Here is a 19,108-nt window from a genome sequence, read left to right as displayed (position 1 = left end):
TCGTATGTACATGTAAATTAAATTCTATAATTATTTAAATTTAAATAATTAAATATACAAAACTAAAAATAACTATATTACATATAACATGATCGTCATACATCTGGTAAGATATATATTGCACACTACATACACTATATATGAGTTAAAATTTACCAGTTGCCTGCGGAAGTTTTTAAATTAGCGATTTTCGCCCTTGATACTAAAAAGTTTCCCCACCGGATTATCAAAGTAATTAATAGTTTCGGTTAAAAAAAACATTGTAGTGTGCTAAGCTGGAAACTAATTCCTTGATATTGCATTGTTCAACCATCTAAGACATAGAGTGGAACAGATAAAAATAAATTTCTCTAAGTCTGAAAGGGAATTAGCACCAGTGCAGAACAAAGGAATTGGCTCTACACTGCGATTGTTCCTTAATCTTCAGAACCACGTGCACTATCATTTAGAATTGATTCACGGCCTAGACTAAACTATGAGACTGCATTACAATTAACGTAAACCAATTTTGTTGTAAGTAACTTAACTCACATAAGAGAATTAAAACGAAGTCAGTAATGTAACAACAGAGAATCCTACAATGGCGCAGCCAACAGGATGAGGCGTACTACCTTCTTGGACTATAATACTGTTTCCCATTGTAAATATGGGCAAGAAAGTTATAAATTTATTGAACATTACGTATATTATATATAAAAACTTGCCTACCACATCAGTTCACACTCCACACATGCAAAACAGATGAAACTCAGAAAACAAAAACGGCATCTCATGACAAATGGCAGCGTTCAATTGGATTGGTTGACACAATAATCAATCACAGCCTCTAGGTGCTATTGTGTCAGAGCTCACCCTGCCTTGCCTTCTGAGTGGTTTCAAACTATTAGAATGCTAAGAATTTGACCTGCTGGACCATCTGTACTCCAATGGGCTCAAAGGTGTATGTATTTTGAATGCACATCCAGTCTATTAACATGAATGTGAAGCAATGTTTACACGTCCAAGTGTCCTCTTCATGAAGCATTAGTATCCTTTCTTTTAGTGTTGCACGGCGATCAGCATTCATGTTTGAAATTATGGATTCTACAACCGTGTTAAAATAACTCTTTTTATTATCCCAACATTTCGATCTTCATATCCAGATCATCTGGAGCATACATAAATATGCAAGACAAGCTGCATTACATTTCAAACTGAAAGCTAGAGAAACAATGATTTGATCACATGCTACTCACTGGCTGACCTCTAGTGGAAAAAAAAAAAAATTCAAGCTAGATTTCATTTATGATTACATGAATAAACATTCTTGCTTAGTTTTCCTTCCAGTAACAGTGATGTCCTATTTCTATTATTACAATTGTTATTTTTGATTTTAAAAATTATTTATAAATTACAACATGAATAAACATTATTTCTTACAGATTTTTTTCTTTAACAGTGATGTCCTATTTTTTAGTATTAAAGTTGTTATTTTAGATTTAGGCTCCTGAATTTTCTACAGTCCTATTTATAGTTGTTCTTAGAGAGGAAGGATTTGTGGGACGAATATATGCCTTCCATATGTATAGGATTTTTAGACCATCATTATTGTTTAGATTGGGGTGGTTGATAATGATCTCACAGGCTTCTTTAAATTTGCATTGATACCATGTTTTGTTGTGATATAGACGAGCTTTTCCAGTCAATTCTATGTAAGGTGTTCAGGGCATGATCAGAAAGGCCAGCTTCACCATAATTATTATATTTGATGTGTCATTTATGTTATTTTTGTCTGATCAGAATTGTGTGTCCTGTTTTAGTATATGGTCATATATATATATATATATATATATATAAATAAAAGCTTGAACACTACTTGGGGTTTTTATGTTGGGTGCAACATGAGAGGTTGACTGGTTGGGTTTATAATAATATGCTTGCACATTTGCATGTTCCTTTATTGTACCTCAACATTCTTTGACAATCTGATTTTAGTCATAAAAATGCTTAACGTAAAATGATCTAAAGAATATCTGAGCTATAATACATTTAGTATCTTTAAAGAATCTGACAAGCAAGCATTCCCTAACTACAAACAGAATCTTATGGAAAAGTTTGAAAATCTTTGAAGTAGACAGTAAATTTTCCACTCCACAGCCTTCAGAACCTGTCCCACTTTAAACTCTCATGATATTGTTTTGTCTAAGCAGCAAATAAGTTCCCAAACTTTGGCTTACTGCCCCTTTTCCAAAAAAAAAAATTTATTCAGACCCCCCCCCCCTTTATGCTTTCCCTGCCTCCTTACTTCAATTCAAACCCCTCTTTTGCTCATGAGGCCAATACTTCCCCCCTGGATTGTTCCAGCACCCCCCCCCCCCAAGTGCTGGTACCACCCACTTTGGGAACCACTGGTCTAGAGGCTATGATTTCAATATCACACCTTAGAAAATTCTTTGTTGAATTTTTGCTGCAGATTTAAAAGCAACCCTCATGACCTTCCTTCTGATTCAGCAAATAAATTACATTTTGAAGTGGCTTGTTTTAGTGCAAAATTACCTTTAAACATTATCACAGAGTAGACCTGTAATAATCTGACAAATAACACCTAAGTAGAAAAGTAATCAGAATTAAATATCTTGTAGCCCCCTGAAGAACTTTCACAATACTCCTGGGAGCCAGATGCAGAAGAGATGAAGTTAGCAGCACCCAATATACAGTTGGGTGCTGCTATAGACCAGGTGATGGAATAGATGGTGGAGATAGTAAGCATAAGCCAATAGAAGCAATGAGTGGAAGGAGGGTAATTATTATGGGGGATTTCAACTATGGTAACATTGATTGGAAGGAGGAGAAGACACATGTGAGGAAGGAACTGGATTTTATTCAATTATTAAGGGATAACTATCTGAGACAGCATGTAATTGAAAATACTAGGGGTTTGAGAGTGCTTGACCTGGTATTAGCATCTGAGAATTTGACTATAATGAATATGACAGTGTTACCACCTATTGGTGAGAGTGATCATAAGGTCTTGACTTGGGAGGTGGCTAAAGGTGTGGAATTTTCGATTAAGACAGGGTATATGTGGAATTACCGTGCTGGCAAGTATGACAAGCTCAGGAGATTGCTTGGTTCAGTGCCATGGCATGTAAAATTGCAAGGGCTGGATGTCAATAGAGCATGAGAAGTGGTCAAGGAGCATTTACAGGAGGTTATGGCTGATTGTACCTACAGTCCGAATAGTAAAACACGTAGGGGTTAAATGGATGAATAACACTATTCAGCTTGAGCTGCAAAAAAATAAATAACTCTGGAGGGAATTTAAAGAGAAATTCTTTGCAAGAGTATATCATCGAGGTGGCGACATTGAAAAAATGAAGGAACCATTAGTTTATACAGGAATTGTGATGAATGAAGTGGAGGTGAATAGTCTATTACAGAAATTTAATGTGAATACATCTGTGGGATTGGATGGTATATCAGCACGGGTCTTATGTGAAGCGGCTAAAGAATTGTCAGTGCCCTTGACCTTACTGTTTTAATCTGAGTCTCGGGTCTAGTTTAGTCCCGAAGGGGTGGAAAGAGGGGAAAATAGTTACACTGCATAAAGGAGGATCCAAGACTACTGCTGCAAATTAGCGACCAATCAGCATATCAGGAGTCGTTATCAAGGTCTTGGAGAAAGTAGTCAAGGGGAAAAATACAGGAATGGATTAAAAATGAGACTGTATGGGGGATGTTCAGTATGGCTTTGTGAAGGGTAGATCATGCCTCAGTAACTTGCTCAAGTTTTATGACATAGTGATGGCTGAACTGGATAAGGGTAATGAGTTTACAGTGATACTGCTGGACCTGGCTAAGGCATTTAACAGGATACCGCATGGAATTCTAATCTGTAAACTACAACATATGGGAATGGATATAGGGTTGGTGAGATGGGTTGTTGATGGAGAAATATCAGAGAGTAGTTTATTCAGGAGTAGAGTCCAAAAGACGGCCTGTGACTAGTGGTGTGCCGCAGGGTTCTGTTCTTGGACCACTGTTGTTTAATTTGTTCATTAACGATATAGGGAAGGATCTAAGAGGAACAATTCATTTGTTCGCTGATGATGCAAAGTTGGGTAGGGCAGTAGTGAATGCAGAAGTTGTCAAAATCTTGCAGGACGACTTGGATAGATTGGAGTTCTGGGCTAAGGAGAATGGATGTCAATTTAATGTGACAAAATATAAGGTTATGCATTTTGGGGTGAAAAGATTAGCAGCAGTATACCACATTGGTGGAACTGTACTCCAGGAGATTGATGAGGCCAGGGACTTGGGAGTGTTGGTGGATAGGGAGATGAAGTTTAGGGGGTACATTGCAAAAGTGGCTAAATCAGCTCATCAACTCACTTGGTTGTTGAAAATTGCTTTGACGAGCAGAGACAAGCAAGTTATTGTACCTCTGTACTGAGCCTTGATAAGACCTCATCTCGACTACTGTGCCCAGATTTGGTCACCTAGGTTTCTTCTTGATGGGGAGGAGGTGGAGAGGATCCAGAAGCGAGTGACCAAGATGATAGCTGGTCTATGGAATGAACCTTATGAGAACAGGTTGAAGATTTGTGGGTTGCAGAAATTAGTTGATAGGCAGAAAAGGGGAGATATGATTGAGACATTCAAATTGCTAAAGGTTTTCTATAGGATTAATTCAGAGGATATTTTTGAGATCAGGACTGGTGGTGGGAGAACTAGGGGACACCTATGGAAGCTGGGCAAGGGTGTTAGAGCTGGGTTCTTTACTTTTAGAGTGGTAAATGAGTGGAATAAGCTGCCAGAGTCTGTTGTGGGTGCTATGACAGTGAGTGAGTTCAAAGCAAGGTATGTCGTATAGTTGTGTGGACACGATGACCTCCCTCGATTAGTTCTAAGGACTCCCTGGAGTCGCCCGTAATAATAATAATAATATTTCCCATATTCAAGTAGTAAAAAAAAGTGTATCACTCGATTATTGAATTTTTCTTGAGTTTGACTTTCTCTGAATTAGGAGCTCCCACTGATGAGACCTCAATAATGGTTGAAACTCGTCTGGGTAGTGACCCTTCTCATGATCCGTGGACATTATACATGTCTGAAAGGATGTATGCTTTGCATTATGGGATACTAAGGCAATTGATATGTAGTTGTTAGCTTCTATTTTTTTTTATATATGGTTCCCATCCATTGAAAGGTTATTACTAAAAGAAAAATGAAAGTATTGAGTGCTGTCAAAGACTACCCAAGAATTGGAGTACAGGATTTAAATATTAGTTTACTGCAGTCAACTTTCTGAGCTACAAAAATGAATATTTTATCATTAAACCAACGCATGTCTATACAGCATCCATAAACATGATTTCATTTATCTTTTTAATGAGCATGTGCTCTAAAGCAATTTTTGGAGGAGAGAATATTTTTATAATGGAAATTTCTTACAAGGATTAGTGGCAGACAGTATTGATATCAGCCTGTCAAAATTTATTTTCTGATTACTTTTAATTTATGTAACATGTGGTAGTTCATTCCCTTTCTGGAATAAACAAGTTGTTACTCTTTCAAGTCATTTTATATTAGGTTTTTTTTCTGGAAAGTGTAAAGAACAGTATACAGGGCGTTTCAAAAAGAATAACCCCAATTTCAAATAATTATATTTAATAATGAAGATGTGGTACAGTTACAAAATAAATTACCAAGGCCTAAAGTTTCACTCACCAAAATTACAAATGCTCAATGTGCCATCCACCTGCTACATGGACAGCATCAAGCCGATAGCTGAATTCATCCCAAATGTGCCCGAGAGTGTCTTCTGTCGCAGAATTTACTGCAACAGTGATTCTGGTTCTGAGCCCATCCAAGTCAGAGGGTAATGGAGGAACATAAACACAGTCTTTTACGTATCCCCATAAAAAAGAAGTCACAAGATGTGATGTCTGGAGATCTTGGAGGCCAAGATTGTAGTGCCAAGTCGTGGGGTCCCATGCATCCAATCCATTCAAGAAAAGCCTCTTGAATTTGTTGCACATTCCCCTCTGAGGTGTGTGGTCATCCAGGATTCTTTCCCTTACATAAACACAGTTTCTTGAAATTGTCGATGCCAACGACAAATGTTTTTGTCCAGTGGTGGATCAATTCTGTAACAATGTCTAAATGCACGCTGCACCATAATCACAGACTGAGTCTTGCTAAATTCGAGAACACAAAACACCTTCTGTTGACTAGATGCCATCTTCTCATTAACTAAGTGTAGTGGCTATTTGGGTGCTAGTAGTGGCATCTAGCGGTCGTCATATCAAACTCTGGGCCAAGGCTATTCACATGGTACAAGTTGCATTCATTTGTGGTTTGTGATTGCAAAGATATACAATTTTCAAATCGGGACATTCTTTTTGAAACACCCTTATAACAACATTTATAATTAGAAAATAATTGCATTTTAATTAAAAATAACATGAATAGTGAGTAACCTGAATATCTAATAGTATTGAGTAAATAATTTTTGTCTATTAATTTGTAGACTAAAGAATATACCACGACCGAAGTTCACAGTTTGCATTCTGGGTGATCAACAACACTGTGATGAAGCTAAAGCTAATAACTTGCAGTTCATGGATGCTGAAGCTCTAAAAAAGTTAAACAAGAATAAAAAGCTTGTAAAAAAGTTAGGTATGCATTTAATTATAATCTTATGCTGATGGTAGCTTCTTCTGCATTAACAGTATGCATTTATGGAACATTTTAAAATCCTGTCACAAAATTTTAAGTTGTGTGTATAAACACAGTTATATCATAATTATTTTTTTAATTAACAAATCACTTTTCTAAGTGCGTGCATAGAATTTCAGCAGTCATCCACTAGCTTTAGAAATTATAGGTATGTAAGAAGTGTGTAAATTAATGATTTGATAGAATTGATGAAAAATTGCATAACATTAGAAAGGAAAGAAAATTTCAAAGATAGGGAAGATTATAGATGTGAGAAATGTAAGGTGCAGTGGCTAATTTCTACCCTGTAGAAACCAGTGTTGAAGCAAAAATGGCACCTGCTTACATATTAGTGTTTATCATCTGAGATGAAGAGAAACTCATTTTATCAGTAATACATGACCATATGTAATAAACAGGTAATTGAAAAAAAAAAGTTTTCTAATTTGCTTCCTTGCAGCAAATGAAAAAACCAAAAAAATCCTAGGGCGCATTTCTAGAATGAATGTAAAGAAATGTAATTTAGGAAAACTAAATAGAAATCTTTATATTCCTTTCCTTGAGTTTATAATTACTGCCTGTCCCTGTGCATCTATTTTAGGTTGCATGGCTACCTAAAATGGGGGACGGGGAGCAAGTTCCCCCGTTTGCCTCTGCGGATGCCCATGCTTTCAGATATTCTTATTTTTCTATCCCTGAGACTTCACCACATAACTACCTATCCGAATCGATCAGTGTATTCTTCAGAGTTTGCCAGTGAGATTCCAAGGTTTTGGTTCTTGTTTTCAAACTGCTGTAAATTTTGTTTAATAATGTTCGCATAGTTGAGTCTACAAGCTGCTCAACTAATTCTTTTTAAAACTTTCTTACATACTGTTCTTTTCAATGTGATATCCATTTTTATCCTGCTTAGTACTAAGTAATAGTCACTTCCAATTTCGAGTCCTCTGTACACTCGTATCCTACAAATACCTACCATTATTATTAGCTTGCCCTTTTCTCCAAATTTTCCCAAAATGTTCCTATATGCCTGGTGAGATTCATTTCATACTATGCTGTTCAGGTCTCCAACAAGGAAAACTATTTCCATTTTCTTTGTCAGCTGCCTGTTTTAATGACTCAAAAAATTCTTCCACTTCTTCCTTTGAAGAACTTTCTGTGGGACCATAGGCAAAAATAAATTTCATTGTTCATTTCCCCATTTTGAAGTTTGCCCACATAACTCCACTTGAAACCGCTTTCCAATCAAGTTTATCTTAATGTTTGGTCCTGAATGCTATTGCTACTCCTTTCTTTCCTTGATCATTATTAGTAATATCTTGCCTTTGTCTCTTATGCCAGTTATGTCCATGTGGTACTTTCCCAAACCTGACTTCTCTTTAACAAATTCATGCTAATAATCAGCATGGATTTGTTAAAGTGTTTGTTATCCTAGCTCCAGTGGTGTAGCTATTTGCCACCCCTCTCAGTACACACCAAAAATACTACAAAAAGTCAAAACTACATATAGGGATTAAAAACTATGTTTATTTTTGAATTAAAACTTTAATTTCCACATTCTAAAATGTTATTTTTTTTTTGCTTTTCTGTTAGCAAAATCGTCGATGACATTGGCAAAGTCTATTTCATAAGAAATAGACTATTTTAGAATTAACTGCAAAAGTTCAAAAAGGTTCAAAGTGCCACCTGGGGTGGACTGTCCCCTCCGCTGCTCCCTAGCTATGCCTCTGCCTAGCTCTCACTAACTTCTTCAACACCTTAACCACAACTTCAGATATTCAGATTGGCTATAATTTGCACCCTCAGATTTATCTCTACATATGTGGAGTGGAGCAATTTTATCTTCCTTTCACTCCATTGGAACTTAGGTTGTAGCAAGACTTGTTAAGTAAGTAAGCCAGGGATAATGCTAACTCCATTGGATATAAAATCACACCACCATCTCAGAATTTCATAGTTGGAGTTATGCACTCTGATAAGAGATGTTCACTGGGCATCTGCCACACCCACATCCATCTATCTGCTTGGTAGGGGGATGTAGCGTGACTTATTGTTCCATAACACAGCATTCCAACTTTCCCTGTCCCACTATACATGCTTTTTGCATCAATGAAGATGACACTACATGTTGGTTTGGGTAATGTGGGGCGTGAATATTGTAGTCCTACTATGGAAACCCACGTTGTGAGCCTCGGTTCCGAATGTTTTAGCCGAGAAAAGGGGGTTTTACTAATCTTTCATAGCACCCTATGGTACTGTTCAATGAGTGTGATGGTCTTCCACTGCAGTCATCCAATGAACTCCTTGCACTTTCATCTGAGTATGGTATCACTGATTGTTGACCTGAGATGATCCAATTTGTCAATAATTTGTGGAACAGATAGGCCTGCAACATGGCATCCTTCATCCCTTTATCCCTCTCTAAAAGAAACAAAGTGCAAATTAGGTTTGTTTAGTAAGCACTTGGCTCTTCCATTGTGAGCTGGTTAGCAGCGCATTTCAGACTTATCTGCACAGTATGGTTTTAGGACATTTGTGTATTGAAGATGTGTTCATCATAGTCCACTGCCTGGCAGATTAATGGGTTAGGGTGTATAGCTGCATTCGCAAAAACATTTGCTACCATTTTGCATGGAACATTGTGATATCTGCTAGTATATCGCTAGCACAACTTCACTGAGAGGCTTCTCAGTGAAGTTGTGCATTCCTGATGAACCACAGCGTAGAATGCGAAGCAGATGCACTTGTTTTGTATGATTTGTATTTTTTTGATATAAGAATCTGCCTGTGGTCCAAGCTTCGTGATTTGTACATCAGTATAGGTTTGCTCATCATTTTGTATAGGAGCATCTTATTTCTATACTTAGCTGACTGTCAGTTCAGTAATGAGGAAAGTTCTATTACTTTGTTTGCTTTTGAGCAGATGTAATGTATATGGGATGCAAAGCTGAGACCTTTCTTTAGCTGTATCCCTAAGTATTTGGTGACTGACTGCTAGAGGATGGGAGTGTCAAACATGATTTCCTCACATTCAGGGTGTACCCATTTCTTTGTGAGGAGGACAGTCACACACTTGTCTGCATTGACATCAATGTGCCATCTCCTGAACTACACCTCTAATTCTGAGATAGCAGCCTGCAGCTTTTTGGTTGCTAATCTTGGCCTTAGGGATCGGACCAGTATTGTGATGTCATCCATGTATAGAGCCATTGTTGTGGTGGGCTTGCAGGCAATGTCAGCCATATAGATTGTAAACAGTAAAGGCGACAGTAGGGAGTCCTTAGGAACTCCTGCTGTGATCCTGTTATCAAATGATCAGATTCCCTGTAGCTTCACGTGAAGCTTTGAATCTTCAGGATAGGAACCGATAAGGCTAGTCAAGTCCTGTGTCTGTAAGGATATGTACTTTATATTATGGGATACTAAGGCTAGTGATGTGAGGTTACTTCGTACACAAATGTTTGTTTACACTTGGATATAAGAATTAAACCAAGAATATAATTTCTTGGCATCTTTAATTTAGAGCATAAACAAGTGGGAAAACTTTCAACATCTCTCTCTAATCCAGAGTATTTTAATAATGAGGTCTGACACCTTTTTGGTACTTTTATATGGAAATATGACTACTACATTACTTCAATGTGTATTCACTTCTGGGTCTGGGTAGTGATTCTTCCCATAATGCATATCATTAAACATGTCTGTAAAGGAATGCTAAGGCAAGTGATGTGAAGTCATTAGCCTCTGTATACGAGTTGCCCAGCCATGAAGTTACTTCATACACAAATGTTTGTTTACACTTGGATAAAAGGATTAAACCAAGAATATAATTTCTTGGCATCTTTAATTTAGAGCACATATGGGCAGTCTGCGGGCCAAATCCGGCCCTAATCTATTTCAGCAAAGTTTGTCTGATTCATTGTGGGAGAAAACAGTGTGTTCTACTAACTCTCATTAAGCTGATGTCATATGACTTGCGCAAAACACTGTTTTCTCCAGCCAAGGTCTCTTTCTCACTTTGACTAGCGGCGTGTGTGAACGTGTTACAACGTGTCAGTTCGGTACTTGCGTTGGTGTTGTGCTTTGTTCAGTGCCTCCATTTGATGTTATGTTCTGTTCAGTGCCTGTGTTGATGTTGTGTTCTGTTTAGTGCCTGCGGTGTAGAAGACAGTTCTGAATATCGCTTATAAATTTGGGGCAATGTCAGGGGTTATTGCAAAAAAAAAAAGAAAAGTAGATGCAGAGAATCGTCTATTTCAAGACAACTGGACAGAGGATATTTATTTTATTCTGAATAAATGTTTGCTGTGCAACGAATCCTTATCCGTCAACAAAGAATACAACTTGAAGAGACACTTTACTTCGAGACCTGCAGATAACCCAAAAATTGGACAACTACGAAAAGATGAAATACAGAAGTTGCAGAAGAACTTGGATACCCAGCAGCAAATGTTCAACAAGCAAAGAATACAGCATTGTCAAAGCCAGCTTTGTGGTAAGCGAAAAAATCGCTGAGCATTCTAAGTCATTTGGTGAAGGAGAATTTATCAAAGAATGTCTGCTGGATGTTGCAAGTATAATATGTCCTGAAGAGAAAAAAGACTTCAATAATGTTTGTTTGTCGAGACGTACTGTTGTCCGCTGGATAGAAATTATGGCTGATGATATCAAAAAAAGTTTAAAAGAGAAGATTGCTAGATTGGAAGCATTTTCAATTGCTTTGGATGATAGCACCGATGCCTCCGATACAGCACAACTAGCAATATTTATTCGAGGAGTTGATGCAGATTTCAACATCACAGAAGAATATCGGCGCTCCGGCCGTTAAAAGGAACCACTACCAGTGCAGATATATTTGAAACAGTCAACACAGTCTTCGAGAGATTTGTGCTTAAATGGAGTTCACTATCTGGCATATGCACTGATGGAGCCCCTGCAATGGTTGGTGCACCGAGGGGATTTATTGGAATAGTTCATGAAAGAGCAATAGAACTACAGATTCATCCGGAAAATTTAACAAATTTTCACTGCATTATCCACCAACAAAATTAAGGGGCAAAATCGATTAAATTCACAAATGTTATGGAAGTTGTAGTAGCCAGTATTAACTTTATTAAGTCATGTGCACTTAATCACCACCAATTTAAGGAGTATTTGGCAGGCCTATTTTCAGATTATGAAGATGTGTCTTATTATTATGAAGTGAGGTGGTTGAATAAAGGTAAAATGTTAAAACGGTTTTATGATCTGAGACAAGATATTGCACATTTTATGGGCATAAAAGGAAACGCAATTAACCAAGTAAAAGATGATGAGTGGGTGTGTGATTTAGCATTCCTTGTAGATGTCACCGGATACCTGAACGAACTAAATCTTAAATTGCAAAAACAAGGACAATTGTTTCATGAATTGCATGCACATGTCAATGCATCTGTGGAACTTCTTGGCTTATAGTAGCAAACAGCTGTAAATTTTGTCATACTGACCTTAATCTCACACCAGATTGCTTCAAATGAACAGCCCCCACTACCTTTCTCTTATTCCTTTTGGCTGTAATTCATCTGCTATCAGCAGATGAACTCTGAGAAGATAGGATGGGAGGCATCGTATCTTCTCTGTCTTCCCTTCACATTCACTCCCTGTAACTACATCATCTGCTGTTAGCTAAGTCTCACTGATGCCTATAACTTTTGTTGAGGTTTCATAGCTGCATGCATACCAACACATCCAAGACTGAATTTGAAAGTGGTTAAAAACAAACCCCAAATGGCTTTCTGGTTTCTTGCCTGAACTTTGGTCCAACCGTGCTTCTTACAATTTCTTTGATCATGCATATTCTGTTTTGACAAATATGCCAAGCCTTCATATCATTACACACACAACATTTATTTCCTCATTTGAATTTTTTGTTAGAAAGATCAGCGAATTCCTATCCTGTTCTGTGTCATTATTTTCTCAGACCATTTGTAGATAGCTATGAATGTTCTGTCATATTCCATTTATAGGTAGCTAGCTATACTACAGCCTGGAAATTAGCCCACATGCAACAAATTTTCCTTAGAAAATGGGTGACAGATCTTTTTCAACTAATTATTGTCCAATTTCATTCACTTCAGCTCTTTCTAAAATAATGGAGAAAACTATTAGCACATCTTCTAAGCAGACTTGCATTCTCTCAGCTAATAAATGATTGCCAGTATGGATTCTGCCACTGTCAATCAAGTCACCTGGAGCTCAGGTGGTTGTCCTGATCTTTGAGTCATTTGATGAGGTTTGTCTCAAAGCTTATTAATAAGTAAGCTACTATATGGTTCATTTTCTTGAATTATCAGCTTTCTCCTTGAACACACATTACTTTTGATAGTAGGTGGATCTTTCTTCCAACTATGGACACCAGCAACTAATCACAAGGCTGTTTTTTTTAACTTGCCCTTCTTTATATCAGTAACTTTGTAATTTTTAGTAGATTTATAATAACTGCAAATTAATAGTTTTGCCAGTGATAATAACTGTCCTCTGTCTCATTTGACAACCCTTAAAACTTTCAGAATATCAGTTTCTGTATTCTCTTAAATTCTGATATCCAAACCGTCCTTCAGTGGGGTTGTACCCTTTTTAATTTGCATACTGGTTTTTTAAAAAAATGTTTTATTTTATACATTAGACTTTTTTTTTTTTTTCCTGTAATTACTTCTGGAACACCAGTCTCTAGATAAGGTGTTGGCATGTACTCATTCTCTGTTTTGCAAAACGGAATTACTCCATCTCAACAACTATTAATGATACACAAAGTGAAGTATAAAATTTTAGGAATGAGCAGACAGAAATGATTCCACAGAGCATCATCACGTTTTAACTAATTTCTTTGTTAGTCCATATAAATTTATTCATCTGACTTCCAACCACATCAATGTTACTAATTCTGTTATATATTTCATATTTAATTTGCCATCTTCCAGTAGCGGCCCGCACATAAGCACTGCGACACTGCAGCATCCCCAAGGAAAAAATGAAAAATTTAAATTTTGTTTCTGTTTATAAATAATAACAATGCTTACAACATTATATAAATGCAATACAACATGTTAAAGGCTACAGCTTATGTTTTGGCATTGATTGAATAGTTAATAATTGGAATTGTTCAATTAATGCTTTAGATTACGAAACAGATGGACTGCGATGTAATGCCGATATTTGTTTGCACTTGTCATTGTACTTACGTCAGTCCCACACTGCCCAAACAGCAGTGTATTTTTAGTATCCTTACGCACATTATTTCTGTGAGATATGAAACGTTTATTATTATTGGTGCATGTGCATGGTGAACTATTTTTTGTAAATCTTATTTTATTTTGTTAAAATAACATATAATTTATTTATTTATTATAGATACAAGGCTGAATTATGAAGAGTGTTACTGTTGAAAATATGAAAAGAATTATTTTTTTTCAATTATCATTACACGAAACAAATGCACTGCGATCTAACACCGATATTTCAGCTATTAATTTATTTATTAATAGCTGAAATGCTTTACTTATTCTATAGGTTCACCATTCACATGCAGACTTGTACTGGATTTTATTCAAAAGCATAACATCAGCATAAAATAAATAGCTATGATTAACATCTCAATTTTGATATTGGATTTAATACTACTTTCCTACATAATGATTCATGTAGATAATAACGATGAAGATAATGTACACCCTTGTCACACACTTGACATAACATCTTATATCTCCTTCAGTTATAACTGCTGACTTACAGTACATAACATGTTTCTGTGTGCAGGAAATTGATAAGGGAAAGATGAACTTGTATATAATAATGCTCCAGTTCAAGTTTTTCAGTTGAATTTTCATGGAATATTTATGGACTGTCTTCATGGTATACAAAATATCTTAGAAGTAGTGTTTTCTTATTTTGCATCCATTGTGTGTCATTTGCTTTTAAAAGTATGCATTGCAAATGAGTTGTGCTCAAAGTAAAGTATATGTGAATATCTATTCATATTTTCATTTCATAGTTATACTTTCATGCATTATCTACAAAAAATATTGAAAAAGGCAATCATTACAATCAGTAGTTCAGAGCTAGTTGCTTCGGCAGGTGAGTTGTTACACACTCCTTAGCGGATTCCGACTTCCATGGCCACCATCCTGCTGTCTATAGCAACCAATACCTTTCATGAGCGTCTCATATCGGGCGTCGTAACCCGCCATTTGGTTCATCCCACAGCACCAGTTCTGCTTACCAAAAGTGGCCCATTGGGCACTTGCATCCTTTCATCTGGGCTTTGAGTCAAGCAAGCCAGACTTCTCACCCATTTAAAGTTTGAGAATAGGTTGTGGTCGTTTCAGCTCCAAGGCCTCTAATCATTCGCTTTACCGGATGAGTCTGATTCCCTCGAGCGCTAGCTATCCTCTCTAGGATTTTTGTAGAATTGTATTTGCATATGCTAATATGATTAATGATTGTGACCATTACCTTATTTTCTACATTGCTTTGAGAAATTTTACGTCTGTTTGAATTATCGGTCAATTCATTGAACTTGCTTCTATTTTATATACTTGTTCTGAATATTACAGTTCATGTAATAGTTTACATTCTTTTACCTATACTTTTAGAAATTTAAATCTACCAACCAAATATAGAATTTCTATTAGGTAATGGTTATATATATCTTGAAACAAAAAAAGTTCCCTTTTGCATATTCTTGGAATAACACAGGTAATGATTTGTGTACTTGCTGGATATGCAAACTAGAATTGTTAATTGATTTTGTCAAGTTTCTTAGAGATTAAACCCAAAAGCACACCTGTATAACTTTGAATGAATGCTTTTTCTTCAGCTATTGAACAATGTCCCAGATACAATGACAGTTTTTCCAGTATCCTGTGTGACCTTGTTGAATTCTTCTTTCACTACACATATTCCTGCTTCCTATGCAGGGTCCGCGTGTTACTTAGATGCGACTTCTTGTTAGTACCACTCCCAAACGACCTGCCGCTGAGGTGGGGGGATATATTTTTGACTGTAGCAGCGTATGTTCACAGGGCCGGTTTGCCTGCTTGCGGGATGAAAAACTCCAGATAAACTGTTGGAAAAAAAACCTTACTGCCCGCACCCAAGACTGGCTAACTTGGCTATGGCTGAGGAAGATCCTCAAATTCTTCACGTCTTCGATGGGAATTGAACCTGGAACACTCCTTCCCCAGTCATATGGTTGCGAAGCACAAAGCCACTAGGCTAACTGCACAGACTGTGACCTTGTTAAATTCCATTACCAAATAACCAGATATCATTTATCAAATTTGGATGGTTCCTAGGGGAATTTTCTACCATGACTGAGTTTCTTCTATGGACTTATCAAGCTGAGATTTTAACTTTTAAAAAATCGGTTTTGTAAATTTGTTAGTGTCATGCCCATGGATATAATCATTTGGAACGGGGTGGATTAGTGAAGTTGAAATTCCTTCTAGTTATTTATCCTCATGTAATGATTTCATGACAGAAATGGATCTTACATAATGCTTCATAGTAAGTATTGATCCCGATTTTAATAGCTGAGTATTGGATGCAAGACAGTATTTCGAGATGTTTTGTGTTCTTAGTCCAGGTCATGTCACACTATTTGGGATGGGAATAGGTCATATTTTAGCAGCTGTACAAGCCAAGGATTGATTTATTGAAATCATTTATCCAAACATAAAGCAGTTAGTAGAAGGAACTCAGCATCGTTTTGCTGCATTTGTTTAGGAAATGTTGCATATTGTCTAAAAAATAATTTATTATAATTTAGTGCATAAAGGAATTGCTAATATATTTTTGCTTATCAGTTAGCATTGTGTTGTACATGTATCTCTTATTTCCCTTCAAGCAAAAAAGTACGATGCATTTTTGGCATCTGAATCTTTGATTAAACAGATACCTAGGCTTCTTGGACCAGGTCTCAACAAAGCAGGCAAATTTCCAACTCTTCTTACCCACAATGAATCCATGATGTCTAAGATAGATGAAGTAAAAGCTACAATTAAGTTTCAGATGAAAAAAGTAAGTTAAGTTTTTAATAATTTCGGTCTGTAGTGCAGTAGCTGGTAACATTTTAATTATAAGGAAGAAATTTTCTATTCCCAAAATATATTACTTTACCTCTAAAAAAATTTGCCAAAAATTTGTCTAAAAAAAATCATTTAATAAGATTACTTCATATTAAATGAAAAGACATCAAAATTTTCACTAGATGTTAGAGTTCACAGAGGATATGAAATAAGCAGTGACCACTTCCTTGTTAAAATAAAATTAAAATTAAGATTACCACCTAAATGGCTACAAGTAACAAGAACAAAAAGAAAAATTGAAACATTTGCTTATAAAACTAGACTATTGAATGACACAAATGTACAGTGGCTATACGAACAAAGAATTAACCAGTATCTAGATAAAATAAAACAAAATGAAGAAATAGAAATAGAATGGCTTAATATAAAAAACGATACTAAATGCAGCAGCAAATGAATGCTTAGGAAAGACCAAAAAATTCAATAAACGAAAAAAACTGAAGATCTGGGATGATACAATCAAAGAAATAATCAAAAAGAAAAAAGAAGCCTATCACAAATGGTTAAGCAGTAAAAGATTAGAAGATGAAATAGAATATAAAAGAATAAGAGCCATAGCTAAAAGAGAAGTCAGAAAAAGACATAGAGAATCATGGAATAAATTTGTTTCTAATTTAGAACATGATTTATATAAAAGACCCAATGTATATAAGATTTTGAAACACCTAAATGCAGATACCAAAGAAAACATAAAATTAAACACTGAATTGAAATTAGAAGAATTTCTAAATTACTACACAGAACTGTGGACAGACAAATATTTTAAAAAAGACAACTGGCAAACAATTAACGAAAATGAAAAGGAAATAACTGAAGTAGAATTAGAAATTAGCCTGAAAGAAACAAGAAACGGAAAATCACCTGGAGAAGATAAACTAGGTTCAGAACTATATAAATACGCAGGAACAAGATTCAAAGGAAGACTCTTATTATTTTTAAATAAAATTTACTCAACTGGTATCCCCCCAATAGAATGGAAAAAAGCAATTGTGATTCCTATCTTTAAGAAAGGTAATAGAGATGACCCTAAAAATTATAGAGGTATCAGTATACTAAATTCATGTTACAAAATATACAGCAGAATCTTAAATAACAAACTAATGAAATATTCCTAATGAAATATTGGGGTGCTTAAGGGTCAAAGCTGTATAACTGAGAGGAGACCTCCACATAGCCTTTAAAGGAATGCAGAGAACCGACCAGGGCTTCTGACCTAATGTCCAATCCTCACCTTCTCATGGTGCACCCTGTTGGGTATCTACTTTGATACTGAATGAACGAGGATGGGCTGGCAAATTGGGATTTAGCCGACCAAATTGTATTCTTATTGGTTAAACCAAAATAAAAAATGATGGTACAACATGACAAAATTTCATGCCGGCTGGGGTGTCGCCCGGTTAAACAAGTCCCCCGTTGTTTTCGCCAGGGAACCAGGGCGAACAGCGAAAAGTCAACTACTGGAACAAATCTGAAAACAAACCCCAACTCAACATCACCAGAGTTAAAGATCGGTACTATCAACGTAAGAAGCCTGAATGGCAAAGAAATGGAGCTAGCTGAGGAATTAGATAAGTACCAGATCGACATAATAGGGGTGACTGAAACAAAAAAGACCAAAACTGGTGAGATCTTTCTGAGCAATAAATACAAAATGTTATATTCAGGCAATGACAATCAAGGAAAAGAAGGAGTAGCCATAGTATTCAACACAAAATACGAGGCTAATCTTCTCGAATGGCAGTCAGTCTCAAGTAGAGTAATGTGGGCAAATATGAGAATGGGGAACTGGACAATGAGACTTATTTGTGCCTATGGTCCCACAGAAGGTTCTACTAAGGTAGATGTGGAGGAATTTTTTGAGGCTTTAGAAAAAGCAACTGACACAATGAAAAAGGAAAAGTTGGTCCTTGTTGGGGATCTAAATAGTAGAGTAGGAAATGATTGTGAGACATACAAAAATATTTTGGGAAAATTTGGAGAAAAGAGCAAAGCTAATAATAATGGCAAATATCTGTTGGATTTCTGCTCAGGACATGGACTGGTTATGACTAACACCATGTTCCAACATAAAAATGTGCACAAATTCACATGGAGAGAAGAGGCTAGGAATAAGAAAAGTCTCATTGACTATGTTATTGTTGATAGTGATGTTTTCTCCCTGGTGCAGGACACCAGAGTGTACAGAGGATTTGAAATTGGAAGTGATCACTATTTAGTCTTGAGCAGGATAAAATTGAATTTCATATTGAAAAGAATAACATGTAAGAAAGTTTTAAAGCGAATAA

General features: G+C 36.2%; 1 protein-coding gene across 1 annotated transcript in view; it reads left to right on the top strand.

The window, feature by feature from the left end:
- The window catches only part of LOC150096488 (large ribosomal subunit protein uL1-like), a 118,256-nt gene that overhangs the window by 83,633 nt on the left and 15,515 nt on the right, over positions 1 to 19,108 (top strand). Inside the window, exons 4-5 of the mRNA XM_090408624.1 lie at positions 6,512 to 6,660; positions 16,583 to 16,755. Of these exons, the coding sequence (XP_090264750.1) occupies positions 6,512 to 6,660; positions 16,583 to 16,755 (322 nt within the window). The remainder of the gene's footprint in view (positions 1 to 6,511; positions 6,661 to 16,582; positions 16,756 to 19,108) is intronic.

Source organism: Typopeltis vanoorti, chromosome 18 (assembly GCF_054136105.1).
Source record: "Typopeltis vanoorti isolate ZY-2024b chromosome 18, IOZ_Tvanoo_1.0, whole genome shotgun sequence".
NCBI lineage: Eukaryota > Metazoa > Arthropoda > Arachnida > Uropygi > Thelyphonidae > Typopeltis > Typopeltis vanoorti.
The sequence above is the reverse complement of the archived record's forward strand: the minus strand, read 5'-3'. Positions and strand labels throughout refer to the sequence as shown.